General features: G+C 34.3%; 1 protein-coding gene across 11 annotated transcripts in view; it reads left to right on the forward strand.

Moving 5' to 3' along the window:
* The window catches only part of ROBO1 (roundabout guidance receptor 1), a 1,296,447-nt gene that overhangs the window by 1,197,727 nt on the left and 72,309 nt on the right, over positions 1 to 26,411 (forward strand). For all 11 annotated transcript variants that reach the window (XM_086411285.1, XM_086411320.1, XM_086411293.1 and 8 more), the window contains 6 exons: positions 13,601 to 13,725; positions 16,073 to 16,244; positions 23,560 to 23,765; positions 25,264 to 25,345; positions 25,514 to 25,682; positions 25,766 to 25,932. In XM_086411285.1, coding sequence (XP_086267411.1) covers positions 13,601 to 13,725; positions 16,073 to 16,244; positions 23,560 to 23,765; positions 25,264 to 25,345; positions 25,514 to 25,682; positions 25,766 to 25,932 — 921 coding nt within the window. The remainder of the gene's footprint in view (positions 1 to 13,600; positions 13,726 to 16,072; positions 16,245 to 23,559; positions 23,766 to 25,263; positions 25,346 to 25,513; positions 25,683 to 25,765; positions 25,933 to 26,411) is intronic.

Below are 26,411 nucleotides of genomic sequence, written 5' to 3' on the forward strand. Positions count from 1 at the left end.
TGTTGTGGATGACAGAAGAGCCATTTCAAACAGTGTTCTTTTTAGATCATTAGTAAAGAGATTGAGGGGTGGGTGGCTCAGACAGTAAAGCGCCTGTCTACAATGCGGGAGACCCGGGTTCAATCCCTGGGTCGGGAAGATCCCCTGGAGAAGGAAATGGCAATCCACTCCAGTACTATCGCCTGGAAAATCCCATAGACAGAAGAGCCTGGTAGGCTGCAGTCCATGGGGTCGCTAAGAGTCAGACACGACTGAGCGACTTCACTTTCACTTGTGTTTTTACTTAGGCTTTTTATTCCCCCCAATGAATAAATACTAAATGAATAAATATAATTGATAATAAGTAAATTTGACCTGATTTAGGCTTATTGGAAATAATGATAAGTTACATAATTTCTGTACTGGATTGTTGAGATATTGAATACTAGACAAGGATGAGGTCTCTTTTTTACTTAAGAAAGAACTGAGGTCAGAGTTGTTTTTATAATGTATAGCAAACTGAACATATACATTTGATACTTGGTTGCATACATTTGACCTTCACAGTAGTTATCTTAAAAGGTTACATCACATCATTTTGCAGAGATGGAATTGGCTGTTTGGACATTGTTCTTTTTTAATGAGAAAATAGAATATAACATGAGTCATTTCCTCCCCCAAAACCTTTTTATGTGTGTTAAACATGCCCATATGTGACACAGAATAATTATGTATGCATGTTAATTTCATATATTAATATAAAGAATATTCATTTAAATAATGTCTTTTCTGTTAAGGTATAATTAGTTTTAGGTGTACAATATAATGATTCTATATTTATATACATTGCAAAGTGATCAGCACAATATGTCTAGTTATCCATCACCATATATAGTTAGAAATTTTCTCCTGGTGATGAGAACTTCTAAGATTTACTCTCTTAGCAACTTTCAAGAATGCAGTAGTATATTAGTAAATATATTCCCTCTATTGTACATTATATCTTCCATTATAAAATTTATTTATTTACTATAACTTGGAATTTGTAACTTTTGACCTCTTTCATCCATTCCACGTCCCCCTCACCCTCAACTTAGGCAATCATCAATCTGTTCTCTGTATCTATAAACTTGTTTTGTTTTATTTTTTGTTTTAAATTCCACATATGAGTGAGGTCATATAGTATTTTTCTTCCTCTGCCTGACTTATTTCAATTAGCATAATACCTTCAGGGTCCATCCATGTCATCTCAGATTACAGGATATCCTTTTTGTGGCTTTATAGTATTCCATTGTGTATGTATGTATTTATTTAGCTAATCAGTTTATATTTCTTTATCCGTTCATCCAGTAATGGACATTTAGATTTTTTCTAAGTCTTGATTATTGTAAATAATTCTGCAATGAACATAGGGGGTGTGTGTGTGTGTGTGTGTGTGTGTGTGTGTGTGTATATATATATATATATATATATATATATATATATAAATTAGTGTTTTTGTTTGCTTTGCATGAATACCCAAGAGTGGAACTGCTGGATCATATGGAAGTTTTATTTTTAATTTTTTGAGGACCCTCTATATTGTTTTCCATAGTGGCCTCACGCATTTACATTCTCACTAATACACAAAGTATACTATTTTCTCCACATCCTTGTCAACATTCCTATTTCTTGTTTTTTGTTTGTTTATTTAATATTCACTTATTTATATGGCTGCATGGAGTCTTAGTTGCAGTATGCAGAATCTTTAGTTGAGGCCTGTGAACTCTTAGTTGCAGCATGTAGAATCTAGTTTCCTAACGAAGGATTGAAACCAGGCCCCCTGCATTGGGAGTGTATACTCTTAGCCACAGAGAAGTCCCTCTTGTCTTTTTAATTATAGCTATTCTAATATATGTGAGGTGATATCCTATTGTGCTTCTGATTTGCATTTCCTTCAGGGTTAGTGATGTTGAGCATCTTTTCATGTCACTGTTGGCCATCTATATGTCTTCTTGGAAAAATGTCTAGTCAGATTCTCTACTCATTTTTCAAATCAGATTATTTGTTTTTTTTGCTATCGAGTTGTATGAGTTTCTTGGATAATAACCCCTTATCAGAAATATAATTTGCACATGTTTTCTCTCATTCAGTGGCTGCCTTGTAAATAATTTTTCATTGAAAGTTATTTTGTTTATGTCATGGAGCCAAAAGATTTTAGAACCAAATTTACATTAGAATAAGGTTTAATAAGGAGGAGAAGGGGATGACAGAGGATGAGATGGTTGGATGGCACCAACCATCACCATCCAACTTGATGGACATGTGTTTGAGCAAGCTCTGGGATTTGTTGATGGACAGTGAAGCCTGGCGTGCTGCAGTCCTTGGGGTCGCAGAGTCAGATACGACTGAGCAACTGAAATGAAGGTTTAACATTTTTTTTAAATTTAAACAAACAAGTCATGCAGTATTCCAAAAACAGCAAGAATTAAAAGAGCTGGACAGACCTGAGTGCCAATCTTCCGTGTCTTACCTGATACATGATTTTAAGAAAATTACTTAACCTTCATATTTCTCCCTCTACAAAATTGGCATATTGAACTCTTGTACGGAGTTGCTGGGAAGGTTTCTAGTGTATGATCTGACACATAGTTACCTAACGTTGATGGATCTTCATTAAATTGAGACGTAAAAGGTTATGTGATTTATGCAGGATATATCTGATTAATTTTGCAGAGAATCTGATCCAAAGTTATTTAACTGTCAGTTGAGTAGTTTTATTATTATGCCATCAAGTACTTTAATGCTGACCCTCCATGACTTATGCTATTTGAAGATAAGGGTCCCAGATTTTCAACTAAACAAATTTCAGAGCACCTTCTGTGTATAAAACAATACACAAGACACAGTGAGTGCATAGATAGTAAGCCTGCTTTTATGGAGCTTATTGATAAAGAGAGATATACACAAATATCTATAGTATCAGCAGAATTTAAAAAGTGGATTTTTAAAGGTATGGGTGGAAGAAAGTGCCTTCAACTGGGGACATTATTGTCATTTGTTCACTCTTTCAACAGATATTTGAATGCAATGTAAATAGTGTCCTCAACTCGATAAGTTTTAGAGAAATGATGGAAAACAAAATAATTAAATACTTGCCCTCATAGAACTTACAGACTATTTTAAGAAATAGACATCTATAGAATAATTACAAATTTATAGTTTAAGACTATAGTTAAATGCTCTAGAAGAAAAGTTTAGGTCTCTGTGAGAACATAGCATTCTGATAAGATTTAGTATCAAATTTAAGGTAGCTCCTTGAAGAAATATTTTTTTGTTTGTTTGTTTTAGCTAAGGGCTGAGATGAGTAGGAATTTAAAATAGGAGGATCTCAGGGTATAGCATAAACAGGACCAGAAGTAATAAGGAGCAAAGGTCACTCAAGAATGAGAAGAAGACCTACATAGCTAAGTAAGAAAGGTGGGGGAGGGAAGGAATATGAGAAAACACCAAAGAATTACTTAGCAAGGCCATGTTAGGGATTTTGCTCTAAGAGCAATGAGACCCTATTGAAGGCTTTTGCGCTAAATGTGCTATAATAAGATTAGTTTAGTTTTTAAGCATTCTGGTTGCTTTGTGAGGTTGGAATGGGAAAAAAGCAAGGCATTATTTCCGGTGATTGCTGTTGCATAACTTGCCCAAGGTGGTGGTAATAGAGTTAGAAAGAGGTGGATGGAATGGAGAAATAGTTATGAAGTAAAAGCTATGGAATTTGGTAATGAATTGTACATCTCAAGGAAGAAAAAAAGAAAGATCTAGGTTTCTGGCTTTCTAAATTGATTTAGGGACTGTTACCACCAAAATTGCAAGGAGATCCAACCAGTCCATCCTAAAGGAAGCCAGCAGTCCTGAGTGTTCATTGGAAGGACTGATGTTGAAACTGAAACTCCAATACTTTGACCACCTGATGCGAAGAACTCCCTCATTTGAAAAGACCTTGATGCTGGGAAAGATTGAAGGCAGGAGGAGAAGGGGATGACAGAGGATGAAATGGCTGGATGCATCACCAACTTAATAGACATGAGCTTGGGTAAACTCTGGGAGTTGGTGATGGACAGGGAGGCCTGGCGTGCTGCGGTCCAGGGGTCGCAAAGAGTCGGAAGCGACTGAGCGACTGAACTGATACCGATACCACCAAAAAACGATCCTGAGATCCTATGTCAGGTGGCATACACATCGTCATAGATTGCTGGATACCTGCATTTCAGTTTCAGACTCTTTAGCAGGCAAATAACAAGTTTCACCATTTAATAACTGTTTTGGGGTACAGTGGGGACATTTTTAGAAATAGAAGGGAATAAGGAGTTTATTAACTTTTTCTGGCATAGTGCAAGGTATTTTGTGTATCAGGCATAGTGCAAAATATTTTGTGCGGATAGCAAAGTTTTCAGTCATGGTTCTATTGGCATTTTGGGTTGGATCATGCTTTGTTATGGGAAGCTTTCTTGTGTGTTATAGAATATTTATCAGCATCTCTGACCTCTGCCTTGTAGACGCCCAAAGCACCCCCACTTCAGCTGTGACAATCAGAATTGTTTCTGGAGCTACTGTCCTAAAGAATAAAGTGAGATAGTTAAGTGGAGGGGAAAAGTTCATGGTATTTTATGTACCAATTAAATATATTCTAAAAATGTCCTTCTTAGTCACTCTATTTTGTATGCCTGAAGACTTGAAAGACATAATGACAGGCTTTTATGTTAAACTCAGTCTTTTCCCTAAAAAGAAATCATATCTCATATTAACATATCTTGAGAGTTTTTAATTGTTAGAGATAATATCATTCATGAGTATCTATGCATATAATTTCTCTGGTGTAACAGTGACTGGGTTTTGTCAATTCAACTGCAGATAGCTTCAGTGCTTAAATATTTGAGTGTTCTTCTATTTTATTCAAATGTATTTCTTCTCAAAAAAATCTTATAACTCACTACTTTATTCATATTCTTCTGGAATGTGATATTTACAATTCCAGTCTGTAATATTTGTTCATTGAACCTTGCTGTTCAAAAAGCACAATGTATGAGAATGAGAAAAATCACATCATTTTAGGGATTCACTACTGTTTAGCTACTAATAATGAAAATAATTGTATGACCCATTGCTGACAATGAAGAATCTGGATACTTTATCTAATTCATAAGTACAAATTCAAAATTTTTGCCATTATGCTTCAAAAATAAAGATTTCAATATGAAAATATCCAAATTGTAACTTTACCTTTGTGCTAAACTTGCAAATATTTTAATTTCTTGCAATTTTCTGATATCAACTGGATTTATATTATGAGATATGTGTTTAAAGTACCTCAGCAACTTTAGGTAATGTTAACTAAAAAGAATATTTCCCAGGACATTTTCTAGTAGGGTATCCATTTGTATGTACATAATTAAAGGAAACATATTGGAGGCAGAGGGGTATATCTATTGTCCTGCTTTACCTCTGAATTTCCATAGTCTTAAAATCACAGTGTAGAAAGCACTTTAAGAGTCAACTACTCTATTTCTTTACCAGACAGGGTTATATTGCTAAGCTGTTGTGGCCAAATGGAAATAAATCCCATATTTAAAGACCTCTAGAGACATCACAGTTGGCAACCAATTCATGGTTCAGTGACCTTTACTGTTAACTGCTTCTTTTCTCTACTTTTCCTAAGTATCCATGCTATTATTTAGGCCCATTATCTTCTTCTCTTCTGGCCTAAGTAGTTATAAAGATTGGCTGGTCCCTGTATTTATTAGACATAATCTGAAGATGTCTTAAGTATCTGTCCAGCTGACTTGTTTTCTCAGACCAAAAAAAGGCCTCTTCCTCTGGCTTCTGTGTAATTTTTTCAAACATTTATCATCTTTCTGGCTCATGTCTCCTGAATATGACAAGCAGATAGAAGAAATGAGTCTTTTATTTCTCCTTTCCTCCCCACCTCCCTTGCTTCATTCTTTGCTTCCTTCATTTTTGTGTCTTCGCTCTTAGCTTCTTCTCTTATTTATACCAAAAGATTATTGTCTGAATAGTGTACATTCTTAGAATACAGAAGAGTTCAGACTAATTAAATAATCTGGAGTTTTTTGGTGACCCATTCAAAAGAGGAAGAAAATCTTTTACTCTATTATCATGTGTATATGTATTTGTGTGTAGGGGAGGAGGGCATGGGAGAATGGGAGAGAGAAAGGCTAAATTCCCTATACCATTTTAAACAGTTCATTTTCTAAAAACTGTTACTCAAGTATGTAATTTGTATATCTCCAAATATTTTAGAGTGCTATCCCATTTCTCCTTTTGAATCAAAAGGGTACCAGAATTTTATAATTATATTATATAAATGTGTGTGTGTGTGTGTGTGTATGTGTGTGTATTTTAGATTTTGCTTAACTCCTCTTCCTCCTGCACCCAACCTCAAGAAAATAAAATCTAGGTGAAAACACTATGTTTCATATACAAACTCGGATTTAGGGCAAATTCTCCAATCCTTCACCCCTTTCCAAACTCCGTACAATGTAAAGAAATTTCAATCTGTTCCTGAAGATGGATTATAATCTGCACAATGTTGAAACGTTAAAAGACAAAAATTAGTAAGGTTTTTTCCTCTTAAAAATATGTATTTATTTTGTAAAGTTATTTTAACTTCCTATTTGGCACATTTACCCTGAGTATTTTTGTCAAAATATTATTTGTCCTCATCTTCAAAAGTGTATTATTTTTTCAATGCCTATTGACATAAAATGTCACTTCAAGATAAGAATTGATTTAAAGTTGATTTACCCTTAAGAAATGATTACTTTTTTTTCCCCCCAAAGGTGAACTTTTTACAAGGCTTTAAGTCTCTTTTCTTCTCACCTGTTACTTTCCCATGTCTTTTTCAAACTATAGCTGAATATTCTTTAAAGAATTTTAATATCATAAGGAATACTTTAAAATTGCTTTCATGCATAGGTAGTAAGGATTTTAGGTTAAACAGTTTATGTAAAATGAAATAGATTATTTGTCCTATTGCATATCATTCTCCCCAAACTGATTAACTAGTAGAAGAATTTTTACAGACTTGGATTTAGTCAAGAAACCTGGAAGACTGTCTTCAGTTAGGCATCTGTAACCTTGAAGAAGTTATTTTTAACAATTTAATTTCTTAGACTGATAAATTCTAAGGTTACTTCCAGAGCTAACCTTTTATTGTTTTATTAGAGATACAGAGACAGGCTTTTCCTCTTTCTTAAGAGGAAAGGGATTGGGATAGAGGTGCTCCCAGCCTTTAAAGCAGAAAAAGAAGTTGAGAAGAGTTCTGTAGAGGGTGGGAAACAAGTTGCTCATAAACCAGGGGCATTAGAGGATAATGAATGAACAGGATCCAAAAGACCCATTTTTTTCTGATTCTTTCTGAACTAATCTAACTCAACAATAATGGGCACTGCCTGTTGTGTAGAAGGTCTCTGCTTTCTGTATAGGGGAAAAAAAATATCCTCCATCCTGACTGCGAGAAATATGAAGAAAGGGGCAATCAGTGAAAAACTTAAAGATTTAAAGACATTTCTGTCATTTATTCTCAATGAGTAAAAGGATTTTATGTGGAGGATCTAAATGGCATTTATTTGTTTGCTGAAACTAGAACAAATGAAATTGTGTCCGGCAGGTTTTCATTTAGATAAGACGACTCACTTCCTGATAGTCATGGTTGTTAAAAGCTTAAAAGATCATTCAAGATAGAGTCCTCTCAAAAACCTCTGATGTTTTAGGAGCTTCTGTGTTAGATGTTGTCTTAGATAAGTTTTAAGGTCCTTAACAGACTTTGAAATATTTTACAGTTATCAATTTCCATTGATGTTATATGCAAGCACACTAGCCGGACATTCTTAAACACACTGGATTTTAATTAAAAGATTCAACTGCAGTTCAGCTGGTAAAGCCTACAAGCAAGGGAAAAGTGCCTTTTAAAATTTTAAATGAACTAATTCCCAGTGATTTTTTTGGTTTCTAACATGTTAAATATTTTTGAAACTGTTTAAGGAATTTTAAATTACTGAAAATACATGACTAGAAACTTATTGATGAATCATTCTCTGAAATCCTGACTTTCAAAAAGGCTTGATTTTAACTGTATTAGTCTAATCAAATTTATTTTCAGAGATTACCCAAAAGATAATTTTATGACTTTGTGTTTTCTCAAAGCTAAGTTATGTTGCTGTAGTTATCAGGTTTCCTTTCTTGTAGTTTCTGAATATTTCTTTCTGTCATTTAAAAGACAGCATCTTGAAGCTTTTGAGAATTTAAACAAGCCCCATCTTCTCTGTGTGTGTTTTTAAATCTGGATGGCGTGTTTGATGCTATGATAAACATTATGCCTGAGTAAATGAGATTTTTTTAAACTTTTCTTGCCTGCATGAATGAAAAATTAGAGATTTTACTTTAGCGTAAAAAATAAAAACAATCTATTTCACTCACACTAAAGAGAACGTGTGAGTTAAAAGTGTATTTCTGAATTACCTTTCAACTTTGCAGATGTGGTAACAATAGAGAGAACAGGAGAACACTTCTTTTTTAAAACTACCATTTCACAGTAGCAGTGCTTAGAATAGTTCATTTATCAAAGGCACAGAAATGCAATCAAGTCTAATTAATTGTGACTTGCTGAAGACATGGGCATTATTTATTTGAGTAAAATGTATTGTGGGTATCTACTGGGCTATTATGAAAAGGCTCTGCATTTGACAGTAATTACCTTTGTTTCTAAATGAGCAAAACAATTGCTTTCCAGTATTTTAAATATGTATTACTCAAGCTTCCTATGTTAAAATATTCAGTGTTTCAGCCCTGAAAACAGGTAATGTGACTCTAACTTTACTAGTGTTATTAAGTTTTCTGTTTTCATAATGTGTTTATGTTTTTTCCTGTTTTCTCATCGAAAAATATGCAAGGATACAAATGTAACACTTTTTATTAATGACACTACTCAGCCGATGGTCATGACCAGCAACACCTGGGTTCTGCAGAATCCCTTGTCATAGTCCTGACCTATATAATCATAACCTGTATATTAACCAGATCTAAGGGTGATTCTAATGCTTATTCAAGTATGAGAAGAATGGGTTTAATAGAATATCATTGGCAGCATGAACCATTTAAAAATTAATTTGATGGTGGAGTTATAGGATTTAACACTTTATCTTTGATTAAGATGTTTGATTTCTACTCTTATGTGGCATTAGCAGTAAAGATTTATAGTATTTTTTTCTTTTAAACCCATTACATTTATAGTTATCTGATCCTGTCATCTGGTAGCACAATGTAAAGTCATTGAAAAGTGTTTTATACTTTTATAGCTATTATTCATTGTAGCTCTGCCATTTAATAAAAGTAGATATTTTAAGATTCATTTCTATTTTTCTTAAATGATTCATGATGATATAGAAATGCTAGCAAATATAATTCATTCATGGATAGTATGAGCCATGTATCCAAATATTAATGTGTTCTTTTTATTTAAAAGAAAAGATCATTGGTTAAGTCAAATCTTACTACTTTTTCTGTTTCATTTTCAGTTTCTTTATTTTTATTTATTCCATGTTTTCTTTTTTGTTTTGTTTTAGTTGGGTCTGGTAAGTTGACATTTTATTGGCCATCTTCTAATCATCGTGTCATTGTGACTGGAACTTCTCTTGCCCTTTTCCATCCATACCCTTCCATGTCCTTCAACCAATCAGCCTCCATGTTTCACTTGTCATTGGCCACAAAGACAGACTGCACAGAATAAAGTCTGCAGGAAGTATGGGTAACTGTGACAAAGAGTGAAAGGTAATGGGGTTGCTAATTTTATCTTATTAAATGATGTGTGATCTGCATCCTTTTATTTTTTTCCTCTTTTTTAAATGAGTGATAAAACAAGAAGTAGGATTTTATCTTTTGCTTAAGTAACATTTCAGTTTATATCTCATGAGGTAAACAATGAACAAAATAGGTGCCCAGAGGAGAATTTGTGTTTGGGAGATCTAAAATATGTTTATGAATTCATCCATATCTGTCTGAGGTTAACTGTTGTTCAGTAATAGTCATTGAAAGTCCTATAAGTGAATAACCTTGCACTTAAGGCTATTTGCACTCATTTTTATTTCTATGTGTCAGATTCGTTTCATATGTAAGAAATAACCACGTGATGTGTTTAAAATGTATCAAAATTTGCTATAATAAAGATCTGTTGTCATGTAAATAAAATTTTTTGAATACTTTCACTAATCAATATTTTGGGGAAGGCGTCCAGTCACACACTTTCAGGATGCTAGAGCACCATCTTTGGATATTTCTGTATGGTGTTCCATGTAATAATTTTGACCCTAAGAAAAATCTATGTTTTAAATTAAAAATCTATACAAATATTCTAAAGATGTCATTTCATACTAACACAGATAGGAAGATGAATTGTTCAATAATGGTAATGCAATAATAAACTGTTTGGGAAAAAAAGCTTTCCATATGTGCAAAACTATAGTTGGATTCAAATTTAATGAAAGCAAAAGTGAAGGATGAAAGTGAAGTAAACATTTATATAATATAATTTATTAGGTATTATGTGATCTCTATTATATAATTATATTGACTGAACAACAAATATGCCCAACTACATTAGAAAAAACTTTAATAAATGGAAATATATATATATATATATAAAAAATGTTTCTGAGAAATGGATAAAACTAGTCTATCATTAGTCCCTAGAAATCAAAAAACTAAGCACAGGAACACAATATCCACAATAAATGAGATATTAATTACAAAGTAATGTGAAAATAAATGTTTAATCTCACTAATATAAAAGTGCCAATTAGGAGATTCTAAGTTTGGCAAGGTTGTTAAAACTCAGTGTTTGTGAGGTTTGGGAGGAGAGTTTCAGTTGAAATCAACTTGAATAAAATTGAAAAGAATGTTAACTTCACCAGTGTGTTTAATAGTGGAAATTAGAATCTAGATTTAAAGACAATTGATTAGTTAAGTAATTAAGGTAACTTAATATTTATACCGTTAAATAGTCATTTAGGTGATATTGTAGGAGAATATTTTAGAACTACACAGTCCAATATGTATGGCTGCATTATCAGTAGATTTTCTTTTTTTCTTTGCTTTTCTAATTTTATTTCCAACACTGCACATATGTGACATTAATAACATGTTTATCTATTTTTATAGTGAATTTAAATTTTGTAGCCTTTGAAAAATATCCCAGCATTTTATTATAAACATCAATTCGATGCACATGGTAATCTACTTTCTCAATCTAAATATAGGTAATGATGATAGAAGATAGATAGAGGCATATTTAATCCATTTAAATTTTTTCTTAAGATATGTCTACATCTAATATCTAACATACATGTAGAAAAGGATTTTGTCTGAGACATGCCTTCTAGCTGGTGTCATTGTTGTTCTTGGCTGAAGAATATGCCTATAAGATATAGTATATTCATTTCCAGGCAAATGCCCTGTGTGGAAGGGTTGCTGCAGGATAAATGCAGTTAGTGTAAGGGTTTGTATTCCTTGTTCCCACGTCTTTGAGGTTTCAGGCGAGCTGGCATTTTATAAAAGAAACATGGATTCTGGCACATGTTATTAGACATGCTGCTGGGATTTAGAAAAGAGACCACCCGAAGTTTTTACTTGTCTGAGTGATTTGAACATTTATATTTTCCTACTCAAATTCCCTGCATATATTGGAAAGTCATATTCTCCCATTCATTTAATTAATCATTTGGTTTTCTTTCATTGAAACAAACCAAACTCTTTTCTGGATTTAGCTTATTATCCAGTCTTAGTCCTTTCAATTTCCGGTCTAATTTCTATGTCAATTATTCTAACCCTTTACTAAGGAATCAAATGCTCCTGTATGGATGTGTGTGGAGGAAAATCCCCAGGCCATGATGCACACGCCTGTTATTATACCTGGATAATGATGGTGTTTACCAAAGTCATGAGTAAACCACTCAATTACAATCAGAGTTTTTTAAAAAAATTATAAGCTAGAACTTCAGTATTACCAAATTGAGCTAAACTTATTCTCCTAACGTTGTATTTTCTTCCATGTAAGTTATAGGATATTTGAAGGCATTTGCCCTGATTTTTCAGGTCTCCTGTAATTTTCTAGTCAAATGGTATAATTTCTACTAAACCTCAATTAAAAATAAAAGGGGAGTATAGGAGAAAGCGCACTCATCTAAAAGTTAGGAAATATAATTGCTTTCTTCAGTTTGGTGACCATGCAAGCTGTTTTACATATGCATTTTCTTTTTAAAAGAGGTTTTATATTTCACTTTACACACCTGTATACACACAAATGTAGAAAGTTTATATTTTGTAAATTTTATAAACTTTATATTTTAGATATTATAAATACTTGTATAGATGTCCCAGATGCAATTGACCAAAAAATATTTAGCAAGAGAAAACAGTACCATTTCGAATCCTCACCTTCATTAACAAAGAAGTCATATTCTTGTGAGCAGACTGGTATGTGAACATAATCTGGGTATACTTTTGGTTCATATTCACTTTAAGAGCTTATCCTAAGTGACCGACATAAGCGTATTTTTAAGGAAAAGTTTAGAAATAATGGAACAGTCTTAAAAAGTGGATTATGCTGTATAAACTGTAAATGTTTCTGATTTGAAACATTCACTTCAATTTGAACTGAAACAAGAAATGAGAATAATTAAGCATTTTAGACAACTGATAAGAAATGAATTTGAAAAGTGTAAACAGTAGGTAGAAAGACTTAGATTCAGTGCACATTTTTTTCCAAGCATAAAGCACAGCCCAAAACAAACTTTTTTTTTTTTTAAGCCAGTGACTCCATCAGCACACCTAATGTTTTCAGCTGCCACTGCTCTCAGTGTAACTGACACAATTTTCTGACACTCTATTTACTGCTGGATGAAGTGGCCATTTAAGGCTGTATAAATCAAACAGTTTGGACAAAGCTGGCAGTATTTATAATGTCAGGATGAGCAGATGTTTCCAATTTGCCCTCATTTCCATATATATTCTGTTTGAACATGCCCTTGCCTATGTAAATGAAAGAGGCATTTGACTCCACCAGTACTTTAAATTCATTTCCATTCAAGTAATTGGACTGAAGATTTTAAATGGTTATACTTTCCATAGTAGCCTTTCAGGAGCTTTTCAGTTAAAGTAATTTTAGGACCTGCCTACATCAGGAGGTTCTTGTGTGTAAGATTAATGTCCATACACCTTTAAGCAGCTCTAAATGAGGAGAAATGTTTGTTCATTCAAATGTCGAGTGTATGTTGAATGTAAAGGGTCAAATTGTAGCTCAAGAAGTCTTTTTAACATTGAAGTCCATCTTAGAAGATCAAGTAATTAAAAAAAAATGTCTTTACAAAACTACCCAGATTCTACTCTATAAATATGCAGTTAACAATTTAGCTTCAATTGAATTAAGGGTGAAAATTGATGCATTATGTATATCTAGATAGTATGTAACAAGTGATATAAATTAATGGCAGCACTTGGAATATCAGCAGATTGTCTCAATTAGGACAGTGACTGCATGCTTTTGATTCAGGGTAATCTGTTTCATCTCCTTCAGAACCTCCACATTTTGTTGTGAAACCCCGTGACCAGGTGGTTGCCTTGGGACGAACGGTCACTTTCCAGTGTGAGGCAACAGGAAATCCCCAACCAGCTATCTTCTGGAGGAGAGAGGGGAGTCAGGTATGACCTTGTTCTAATATTTCAGTCAGCACAGGTGAAATGCCATGTAGATAAGAAAAAGCAACAAATGATTTAGTCACATAGCTGTTGCTTTAAGAGAACTGAGACATCTCTGAGTGACCTGAATATTTCAACGGTAAAACAGAATTTTAATTCTCAGATTTTTCCTGCCTAGTTTTGGTACACCAGGTGGTATATAGAATAGTAATTGTTTAATCATGAAAATTTATTCCCAATTTATTTCCATTTTCCAATTTATTTCCTTTATTTTCAATTCAGCCACATTAAAAAAAAACTAGTTTTTTCTCAAGTTTATTCAGTTAGTTTTAACTTTTCTTATTCAGATAATTGTACTTATATTTTAAAATAGATTTGCACACATTTAAAACAAAGATAATGATGTCAGTGCAATTTCTCTGAAAGCACTAGGAATCTGAAGTATATTCTTGGCTTCTTTATGTTTTATCTATCATATATCTATCAATTAAAGATTCATCAAACTATGTGAAAGTCTCTTTAGCATAGATGTTATGTTGGATGTAATTCAGTATATTTTAATTCTTTGAAAACTGTAACATGTGATCACTTTTGCTATCAAGTCCTACTCTCTATACCTTTTTATAAACCAGAATTTTCTATTTACAGTGAAGCTAGAATATAGAGATATGTGTTCTTAAAAATTAAGTTTCCTTTTGGACTTCAGCTTATTAAAGAGCTTATTAAAGTCTTATTAAAAGTCTCTTATTAAAGAGACTTCAGCTTATTTTGAAACACTTTCACTTTAAAAATAATAGGAAACTTTAAAAATAGTTTTAAAAATACATTTTCTTATCGCTTAGTGACTTGAGTTCTTCAATAAATGGACACATCTTCCTTTACATGTTTCTGATACTTGTGAAAATTATTCTCATTCATTTTTAATAATATTATTCCTAACCTCTTTTATTTTTTGTTTAAATCAATCTTGAGTGTGTTGTCTTCTGATCTTCTACTATGTTCATAAAAATTACATGGAGGTAATTTACTGACTATACTCACTAATAATTTGTACACCGTGCCATCAAGTTAACTTTTATTTTCATTTTGGTAGCAAATATCAACTTGATTATGGTATGGGGGCTATTATTTGAGTACTGATATCTTGGTTGGTTCTAACACATTTCACTGGGCTTCAAAGGACATAATTAGCTGACAAAATTAAAGACGAGAAAAAATATTCTAGTAGAACAGGAGGAATTGAAAGTATATTATACATGAATATCTGTGTATCAATAAGAGTAAATCCACTAGCAGATCTTCTTAGTAGAATAATATTTAGATGATCCATTTAGTTATTTAAATAGATCATTCATTGTCATCTAATGTCTATATCACATTGGAAATAATTTTTTATTTGATTTGGTTTGATTTAATAACTCACTATTTCTTAATATTTTGTTATTGAATACATATCATACACTAGTAGTTAAGCTTTTGTAAGTGATGCATGTTAAAAGGCACCTAAAATTTTTAAAAAGTAGCAAATTTATTTGATTAGAAGAAATGTTGATATTATTTATTTCATGAAAAAGAATGATACTAAATGTTACTTTCCATGAAATATACACTCCTTCCAATGAGCAAGATATTTAGATTCAAAGAGAGAAATTTGTACCACCAAGTAACATCACATATTGTCTAGAGTTTGTTTTTAAGATAACTTTCTACAGAAATAAAATTCCATTATGAATTCTTAAATTCAGTATTTGAATTTAAAATCTACAATAGGTATGTTCACCATTTAACCAGAAAAATAAGAAACTTGACAATTTGATAGAGATTACAGAACTTTTATAATGGACACGTAACAGAGATTCTTGTGATGGTACCAAAATGATAAACTTAATTTGTTGGAATGTGTTTAAATTTTAATGTTGTTTATATATTAAAAGATTTAATGTTTAGAATTCTAATAGTCACATCTATGTGAAACAAAACTTTTGAGTCTGTTTACTGAAATATGTAAAACATTTAACTCTAATAGTATCTCATATTCTTTTATAAATAGTATTGTTTGACATTGAAATTATAAAGGCATATATCAATATTTAGAATTTGTTTAAATTTTCAAATAACCCCATTTAAGTTTAGATGATTAAACTTTGTGCATCTGTATGTGTGTGTGTACCTCTGTCTATGTGGGTATGTGATAGAGAATATTTAGTTTATTTTCATACATATGTTTGTATATGTATAAATATTTATGTGCTGCTGCTGCTATTTATGTATCTGCTTATATAAAACATAAAAACATGTTGGAAACTAGCAATTAACCTATTATTCTTTCCTCCCAAATTCTGGGTTCTAGAATCTGCTTTTCTCATATCAGCCACCACAGTCATCCAGCCGTTTTTCAGTCTCCCAGACTGGTGACCTCACTATTACTAATGTCCAGCGATCTGATGTTGGTTATTATATCTGCCAGACTTTGAATGTTGCCGGAAGTATCATCACAAAAGCATATTTGGAAGTTACCGATGGTAAAGTAGAGCATTTTATTTCAAAATGGCAAAGTTTGGCTTAGTGTCTAAAGAGAATGCCAGTAAGCACACTTATTTTCAACTTTGTATCCTTTCTTACAGTAAATTTGATATAAGGCTAAAAGGATAAAGATTAAAGTGATTAAATGTAAAATCATTTTTATTTTAACTAGGCTATATGAAATTTCTTACATCAAATTCGATTCATAAAAGCATGACAATTATACAAGGAAAGTTTACACTGAATACTTATACACAGGACTGTGTCCATGTTTTGAAAAATAAAAAATTATTTTAAAATCTCTTGGTATAAAACATCATCCTTTTTCTTTCTTCCAAATCATGAAGATAAGATGAATTGTTGACAGATCCTTCTCACAACTCAAGATGACCAAGTTTTTGTTCTGTTTATCAACTCTTCTAAGCATGATTAATTAATGCCAAATATAAAGATGCAGTAGTAGAGAAATCTGAATTTGAGCAAACTCCTGGAGATAGTGAAGGACAGGGAAGCCTGATGTGCTGTGGTCAATGGGGTTGAAGAGTTGGACATAACTTCGAGACTGAATAACAATAGAGAAAATCTCCAAACCATAAGATGGAGAGCAGTAAGAAGGAAAGGAAATATAAGTAAGCATATAAATATATAAAAAGTATATACAAACAGATTTCCTCTGCTCTTTGAAAATAGAGCATTCCTGTGAAACAGAAATATAAGTAGAAGTGGCATAAAGTGAGGAAATAATTGTTTGTTTTCATAAAACTGAAAATCCACTTCAGATTTATTTCAGTTAGTGAGCAAATACACTAATGTGCATGCCTGCATGCTCAGTCATGTCAGACTCTTCGTGACTCCATGGACTATAGCCTGCCAGGCTTCTCTGTCCATGGGATTTCCCAGGCAAGAGTACTGGGAGTACATTGCCATTTCCCTTTCTAGGGGATCTTCTCGACCCAGGGAACAAGCCCACATCTCCTGCATTGGCAGGAGGATTCTTTACCACTGAGCCACCTAGGAAGCCCTGTATTAATATAGGTCTTTCATAAAAGCAAAAAAGTGAAAGTTACTCAGTCATGTCTGACTCTGCGACCCCATGGACTATACAGTCCATGGAATTCTATAGGCCAGAATACTGGAGTAGGTAGCCTTTCCCTTCTCCAGGAGATCTTCCCAACCCAGGGATCAAAACCAGGTCTCCCGGCTTGCAGGCAGCTTCCTTACTAGCTGAGCCACAAGGGAAGCCCAAGAATACTGGAATGGGTAGCCTATCCCTTCTCCAGCAGATCTTCCCAACCCAGGAATCAAACTGGAGTCTCCTGCATTGCAGGTGGGTTCTCTACCAACTGAACCATCAGGGAAGCCCTCATAAAAGCAAACTGGCTCATAATGAACTTTCAAAAACTGGAGAGTACTTGTATATACATATGTATATATACATAAAAGAAATATGTATGCACTCTTTTTGTTGCTGTATAGTATTCCATTGTAGCTTACACTTTATTTATGTTTATGTTTGTGCTCTTCTATTGATGGGTTATTTTCAATTCAGGACTTTTATTGATAAAGCTAAATGTTTCTGTAGACGACTATGGGTGGGCATATGTACTCAGTTATCCTGGTTTGCCTTTTCATGGATGCATATACTCTACTCATTTCTCTCTCTCTCTTTTTTTTTTTCATTTTCCCATGTAGTCTGGATATATCTTTGTCTGATACATGTATTATAAATATTTATTCCCAGTCATTTGCTTAATGATGATTTTAGGGCTTAAAAAATTAATTCTAATGAGAACCAATGTCTTATTTTTTCTCCTGTGCTTTGTCCTTTTAGTTCCCTAGTCTACCTTAAGATCATGAGGATATTCACCTGTTTTTGTCTGGAATCGTTATTGTCTGTATGTTTGAGATTTAAGTTGTTAATCTTTAATTAATCTTTGTTTATGGTATAAAATAAGGGTCAAATTTGCCTTTCTGCCCTTATATGGATCCTAAATATTTCAGCATCAGTTACTGAAAAGGCAGCCCTTTCCCCGGTGAATTTCACTGGCATGGTAATCATAATTCAAATGAACATAAATGTAGTGAAAGTGAAAGTCACTCAGTCGTGTCTGACTCTTTGTGACTACATGGACTGTATAGTCCATGGAATTCTCCAGGCCAGAATACTGGAGTGGGTAGCCTTTCCTTTTTCCAGCAGATGTCCCCAACCCAGGGATCAAACCCAGGTCTCCCGCATTGCAGACAGATTCTTTACCAGCTGAGTCACAAGGGAAGCCCAGGAATACTGGAGTGGGTAGCCTATCCCTTCTCCAGTGGATCTTCCCAACCCAGGAAACGAACCGGAGTCTCCTGCATCGCAGGGGGATTCTTTACCAACTAAGCTATGAGGGAAGCCCCCATAAATGTAGTAACCTACTTCTGTTTTTTCTGTTATATTCCAGTTATTTATGCCAGTATATGTGATCTTAATTATTATAGCTTTATAGTAAACCTTACAAACTGGTAAAGTCTCCAACTTTGTTTTTCTTGTTTTAGGTTGGCTGTTACAGGCCTTCTTCATTTTTTAATAAATTTTTAAAAACTGGTCAATTTCCATACACATAATACACACATACACACACACAGATATACATACATATCCTAATATCCTAGGCAGACAAAAAAATCAGAATTTTAATTTTAATTCCACTTTAATTATTGAACAATTTAAGGAGGATTAACATCTTAACAATCCGAGTCTTCCAATTGAGGGAATATTCTGTCATACATACACAGTATCCACCAAGGTCTGACACATGGTGGACACTCACTAAATAAAAAGTCTACAAGCCATAAATGCTGGAGAAGGTGTGGAGAAAAGGGAACCCTCTTACACTGTTGGTGGGAATGCAAACTGGTATAGCCACTATGGAGAACAGTGTGGAGATTCCTTAAAAAACTGGAAATAGAACTGCCTTATGATCCAGCAATCCCACTGCTGGGCATACACACTGAGGAAACCAGAAGGGAAAGAGACACGTGTACCCCAATGTTCATCGCAGCACTGTTTATAATAGCCAGGACATGGAAGCAACCTAGATGCCCATCAGCAGATGAATGGATAAGAAAGCTGTCGTACATATACACAATGGAGTATTACTCAGCCATTAAAAAGAATACATTTGAATCAGTTTTAATGAGGTGGATGAAACTGGAGCCTATTATACAGAGTGAAGTAAGCCAGAAAGAAAAACACCAATACAGTATACTAACGCATATATATGGAATTTAGAAAGATGGTAACAATAACCCTGTGTACGAGACAGCAAAAGAGACAATGATGTATAGAACAGTCTTATGGACTCTGTGGGAGAGGGAGAGGGTGGGAAGATTTGGGAGAATGGCATTAAAACATGTATAATATCATGTATGAAATGAGTCGCCAGTCCAGGTTCAATGCAGGATACTGGATGCTTGGGGCTGGTGCACTGGGACGACCCAGAGGGATGGTATGGGGAGGGAGGAGGAAGGAGGGTTCAGGATGGGGAACACATGTATACCTGTGGTGGATTCATTTCAGTATTTGGCAAAACTAATACAATATTGTAAAGTTTAAAAATAAAGTAAAATTAAAAATAATAATAAGTAGGTGTAACAAAGAAGGAAGGAATGAACAGCTAGCTGTTGATTAAGACATATTTCAAAATTCAGGCTGTCTCACTCAAAAGTTCACATTCTTAACACTGTGTATGACATTCATTATATATCTACTGACTCCAATAAATTAGGATGATCTAAAATATTTTGGGAGCTTCCCTTGTGGCTCAGCTGGTAAAGAATCCACCTACAATGCAGGAAACCTGGGTTGGATCCCTGGGTTGGGAAGATCCCCTGGAGAAGGGAAAGGCTACCCACTCCAGTATTCTGGCCTGGAGAATTCCATGGACTGTATAGGCCATGGGGTCTTAAAGAGTTGGTTATGACTGACCGACTTTCACTTTCAAAATATTTTTACAATTTCTTAAATGTATTCAGTTCAGTTCAGTTCAGTCACTCAGTCGTGTCTGACTCTTTGCAACCCCATGAATTGCAGCCTCCAGGCCTCCCTGTCCATCATCACCTCCCGGAGTTCACTCAAACTCAGGTCCATCGAATCGGTGATGCCATCCAGCCATCTCATCCTCTGTTGTCCCCTTCTCCTCTTGCCCCCAATCCCTCCCAGAATCAGAATCTTTTCCAGTGAGTCAACACTTTGCATAAGGGGCCAAAGTACTGGAGTTCAGCTTTAGCATTAGTCCTTCCAAAGAACATCCGGGACTGATCTCCTTTAGGATGGACTGGTTGGATCTCCTTGCTGTCCAAGGGACTCTCAAGAGTCTTCTCCAACACCACAGTTCAAAAGCATCAATTCTTCAGCGCTGAATCTTCTTCACAGTCCAACTCTCACATCCATACATGACTATTGGAAAAATCATAGCATTGACTAGACAGACCTTTGTTGGCAAAGTAATGTCTCTGCTTTTGAATATGCTATCTAGGTTGGTCATAACTTTCCTTCCAAGGAGTAAGCGTCTTTTAATTCCATGGCTGCAGTCACCATCTGCAGTGATTTTGGAGCTGAAAAAAATAAAGTCTGACACTGTTTCCCCTGTTTCTCCATCTATTTCCAAAGAAGTGATGGGACCAGATGCCATGATCTTCGTTTTCTGAATGTTGAATTTAAGCCAGCTTTTTCACTCTTCTCTTTCACTTTCATCAAGAGGCTTTTTAGTTCCTCTTCACTTTCTGCCATAAGGGTGGTGTCATCTGCATACCTGAGGTTTTGATATTTCTCCCGGCAATCTTGATTCCAGCTTGTGTTTCTCATGATGTACTCTGCATATAAATTTAAAAAACAGGTTGATAATATACAGCCTTGACATACTCCTTTTCCTACTTGGAACCAGTCTGTTCTTTCATGTCCAGTTCTAACTGTTGCTTCCTCACCTGCATATAGGTTTCTCAAGAGGCCAGTCATGTAGCCTGGTATTCCCATCTCTTTCAGAATTTTCCACAGTTTATTGTGATCCACACAGTCAAAGGCTTTGGCATAGTCAATAAAGCAGAAATAGATGTTTTTTTGGAATTCTCTTGCTTTTTTGATGATCCAGCAGATGTTGGTGATTTGATCTCTGGTTCCTCTGCCTTTTCTAAAACCAGCTTGAACAACTGGAAGTTCATGGTTCACGTATTGCTGAAGCCTGGCTTGGAGAATTTTGAGCATTACTTTACTAGTGTATGAGATGAGTGCAATTGTGCGGTGGTTTGAGCATTCTTTGGCATTGCCTTTCTTTGGGATTGGAATGAAAACTGACCTTTTCCAGTCCTGTGGCCACTGCTGAGTTTTCCAAATTTGCTGGCAGATTGAGTGCAGCATTTTCACAGCATCATCATTCAGGATTATAATCAGTTATAAAGAACCACTCTGTTACTAATTTAATTAATATCTAGAAATAAATATTCATTCATTATTAGAATCAAGGGAACGCAGGTGGTAGAGTCTTATAAAAACCTCAGTGCAATAAAACACTATCACTATTTTTTCATACATATCAGGAGGGGCATTTAATTTTATTTTAGCCAAACTTAACAGATAATGTAGAAAAGATTAAACAACTCTAAGCAAAGGAATTATTGGCTTATATTTTTTCACCCGTGGAGTATCTGAAACATTCCTGCCAAGTTTCAACCTCCAGCCTTCTAATACACCCCTACGGTATTAACAAATTTCACACTAGCAACCAAAGATGGGAGAGAATTGGAAGGGTGAAGTAAAAATGCACAGTTGCTGATTTCACTCTCTTGCTTTCTTGTTTCTCTTAGATTGAATGCCCAACACTAATAATTATTGCATGATAAATGAGGAACAAATTGAAGTGTGACTCCAGCTTGTGCAGAATCTTTGGTGCATAAAACTTTGAACATGACACATCCAGGCTTGAAAATGTTGCATCCAAAATTTAGTTACTCTGGCAACCAGTTTTCTTTAAGCAGTCAATTTCTTAGAGTTGTCTTTTGAATACTCATGACATAAAACTTTTAAACTAATGTTCAGAATTTTAAAGTTTAATAATGAAAAATGAACTTTTTTTTGTTTTTTTGTTTGTTTAATCATTTACAAAACTATCTATGAAATTTCACCTAAATTCCCGAGGTCAAGGGATAGACAATCTCTCTAATGCAGGATTTATTCTCATTCCACTATAGTTGTTGTGGATTTTTCCCAAAATTATGATTTTATTGTCTCAGATAAAGTTTTTAGATTTTTTTCATATAATAAGAATAATTTCATTTGTATTTTATAAAAATTGCCTTCCATTGTTTCATTCCATAGGACATTAAAACTGTTAATAAAATTAGTGAAGCATCTTCCCATTCCTATAATTCTGATATGGAAGTGTGTTATTTCCTGAGTTAGGGTATCAGCTTGAGTTATATTTTTGGATTTGTCATTGTTTAGTCGCTAATCTTGTCCGAGTCTTGAGACCCCAAGGAATGTAGCCCACCAGGTTCCTCTGTCCATGAGACTTCCTAGGCAAGGATACTGAAATGCATTGTCATTTCCTTCTCCAGGGGATCTTCCTGACCCAGGGATCAAACCTGGGTCTTCCTCATTGTAGGCAGATTCTTTATCACCTGAGCTACCACCTACCAACAGTATTTTTGGACAGTTTTCCAGTTTCCCTGAATTTATTAGGATTGAGATATGTTTAAGCATGTACTATTTTAATAGAAAAAAATCCAATATCAAAAGAGCTCAATCATATTTATTTGTCATTTATCAAAGTCCAAAGCATGTTTTCGGATACAAAATTATCAGACATGCTGGTGTGATACTATCATTCTATCTGTTGGACACAGAACAATTGTCAAATTGGCTTTGGTTCATTTATGAAAATCTGTCTCATACATTTCCTTAGGGTAAATAGTTTTTTGTAGTCATTTTGTGTTTTACATATTTTAAAATTTAAAAAGCACAGTACTCCACTTCTCACCACCATACATCTTCACCATCCACAACCCTTATGTAGTCTCTGAACTCTTAAATTAAAAAGGTCCCTGGACAATTGCAGCAAGCCTACTCAGTGGTTGGTCACTTGAAAGGAGTACATTGTATCTCATTTTAATATTCTGAATCAGTACATCATAGAAATGCATTCTGAATAATGCATGTCTCCTACTTTAATTACTTGTTTAATTAGTGTGTTTCAAAGCCTAGAGCAACTGCTGTTGCTCTGATGATTAGAAAATTGCTTCCAGTTGCAGAAATCTATTTCCTGTTGTTTTTGCTGGCAGTGATTGCAGACCGACCTCCCCCAGTCATTCGACAAGGTCCTGTGAATCAGACTGTAGCAGTGGATGGTACTTTAGTGCTCAGCTGTGTGGCCACAGGCAGTCCAGTGCCCACAATTCTGTGGAGAAAGGATGGAGTCCTTGTTTCAACCCAAGATTCTCGAATCAAACAGCTGGAGACCGGAGTACTACAGATCCGATATGCTAAGGTAACTTATGACACCCTGGGTTTCCCATTTTGTTCCACTTTGTTTTGCCTCCAGCAAACCAGTGTTGAAGCCTCAATTTTTAGAAATAATGAAATGCTAATAGCAGTATTAATATATGTTTAATTTGATGCTTTATTCTTTCAGACACTTCTCTGTGTATATTTCTGGTGATATGACTCATAATTTACCCCATGGCAAGTAGTGTAAGGTTTTACATGGAGGAGAAAAGGATGAGAATTTGTGGGAGAAAAAAATACCTTCCAATCAGTGATAAAATGGATTCCTTCCATTTTTCAAAGTTATTTTCCAGTACTATATTATGTGCTGTAAACTTCAAGAGTTCTATTGTGAATATTTGGTTCAGCATTTCGTAATTACAGAATACTCTACATGCAAACAAAAATGATAAAGCACTGTATAGATTCAATGTACATTTCAAATCAGATTGTGAAATGATGAAATCTCACAGGTTTGTGGGAACAATTTAGGGATTTACCTTCCCAGGACGTCACATCCCATACCTGTTCTTTTCAGGACTATATTGTTTTGTTTCGGTTTTTCTTTTTCATTTTAGGTCAAGACGAGACAAGCTCATGAGGCGTATGAAAGAGTAGCTTTGACAGCAATAAACATAAATTTCAATTGCTTTATTGCCTATTGTGAGCGGCTTCTTTGGAGTTTTGGATCAGCATAGCAGTTCATTTCATGTGCCATGAAAGTTAATATGTTGTACTTTTTTGTGACAATGATTGTAACTTTGTTATTACATTTGCCAGAACAAAATGACAGCATTCTTGCATTATCCAATATTATTTGATGATAGAGTTATTGCCTTAAGCAGAGGTATATGGGTTCATTATGTTACTGAGGATTTTACCATTGAACATGTGACCTGTGTTTGTTTTCTGGCAGTCAGACTTCTGAAGGAGGAGAGAGCATCATTCTAGCTGGGGTTTAACTTTATACTTGCTAAACTGCCTGAAGTTACAGGTTAGAAAAATAAAATGAGGAAAAAGAGGGAATGCTTTAAGAAGAAATCATTTTGTGTCTATCCATTTTCTTTAAATATCTGTTTATCTCCTTTATCCATGTGGATGTAACTCAGGTAAAATATGAAACAGCAAGAAGAGTCATTGGCTATACTTTATTAGCCTTACCATGTGACTTAGTAAATATGAAATATAAATTAGTATTAAAGATTAACCCTTTGAATTTAAGGTATATACCTCGTGTACTGTGCCTGACACAGAAATTGATGATGTTAATGCACTTAAATACTATATCTTTATCATACAATTAGAATAACAATTTGTCTTTTGTCTTCATGCAGCATTTTAAGTCACATTCAATGAAAACATGTTAAATTAAGAGGAAGCTTCTGGTTAGTGCATTTTAAGGCAGCTCTCCATATTCATGGGCCATATACAAAACTAATCGTTTTTCCAGCCCAGTGAGCTCTTGAGTATTCCAAATATTTATTTTCCGTCTGTCTTCTCAGCTGGGTGATACTGGTCGATACACGTGCATTGCATCAACCCCCAGTGGTGAAGCAACGTGGAGTGCTTACATTGAAGTCCAAGGTAAATTTGATACTATTTTACCTAAAAGTGAAGCTTGAAATGTAGTTGTTTCCTTACTGGTAAAAAGATGAAGTGGATGTCTTGGAAGTCTAAGTAGGGGATGGATATTTTATCTACATTTATGTGCTTCTCTGTGTAAGCATCTTTCGTTTCTTTCTTCTTTGTTAGAATTTGGAGTTCCAGTTCAGCCTCCAAGACCCACCGACCCAAATTTAATCCCTAGTGCCCCCTCAAAACCTGAAGTTACAGATGTCAGCCGAAATACAGTAACGTTGTCATGGCAACCAAATTTGAATTCAGGTGCAACTCCGACGTCTTATATTATAGAAGCCTTCAGGTAGAGCGAAGATGGTGTTTCCTAGTTCTCTTTTTTGATTTACCATTAAATATGCATGTTCTAACTTATGTATCTATCCATAGCCATGCATCTGGTAGCAGCTGGCAGACTGTAGCGGAGAATGTGAAAACAGAAACATTTGCCATTAAAGGACTCAAACCTAATGCAATTTACCTTTTCCTTGTGAGGGCAGCCAATGCATATGGAATTAGTGATCCAAGCCAGATATCAGACCCAGTGAAAACACAAGGTGAGTATTGATTTACTCAGCCTTGGGACACCTACTTATCTTTAGATGTTACAATTATACAAGTAAAATCATTTGTATTACATGCTAAGATTATATATTTAAAATATATATGTTTTAGTTGCTCAATTAATTTTTAAATCATGGTGTCTGCAAACTTTCTTATTTTCTTGACTAAGCACTCCATGACTTGACAAATAACAAAGAAATGTTTCTCATTTTATAAAGTCAAAAATTCAGTGAGCAAAAATATTAGGAGAATATTTTTATAATATATTCAGTTTCTTGACTTTTAAATATGGCTACATGTGGATGTAAAATCTTAATGACACATCTTTTTTTGTGATTTAATCTTAATCACAAATCACAAAATCTTTACTTGTATTTAAAATTAAGTAAATTTTGTTTATGAGACTAATATTCATGACCTTTGGGATGATTCTTGAATATTACGAACATAATCAAGTAATACTCTCTGGAAA

This window comes from Bos grunniens, chromosome 1 (genome assembly GCF_055505025.1).
Source record: "Bos grunniens cultivar Pamir isolate PY7600 chromosome 1, Bosgru_T2T1.0, whole genome shotgun sequence".
Lineage (NCBI taxonomy): Eukaryota > Metazoa > Chordata > Mammalia > Artiodactyla > Bovidae > Bos > Bos grunniens.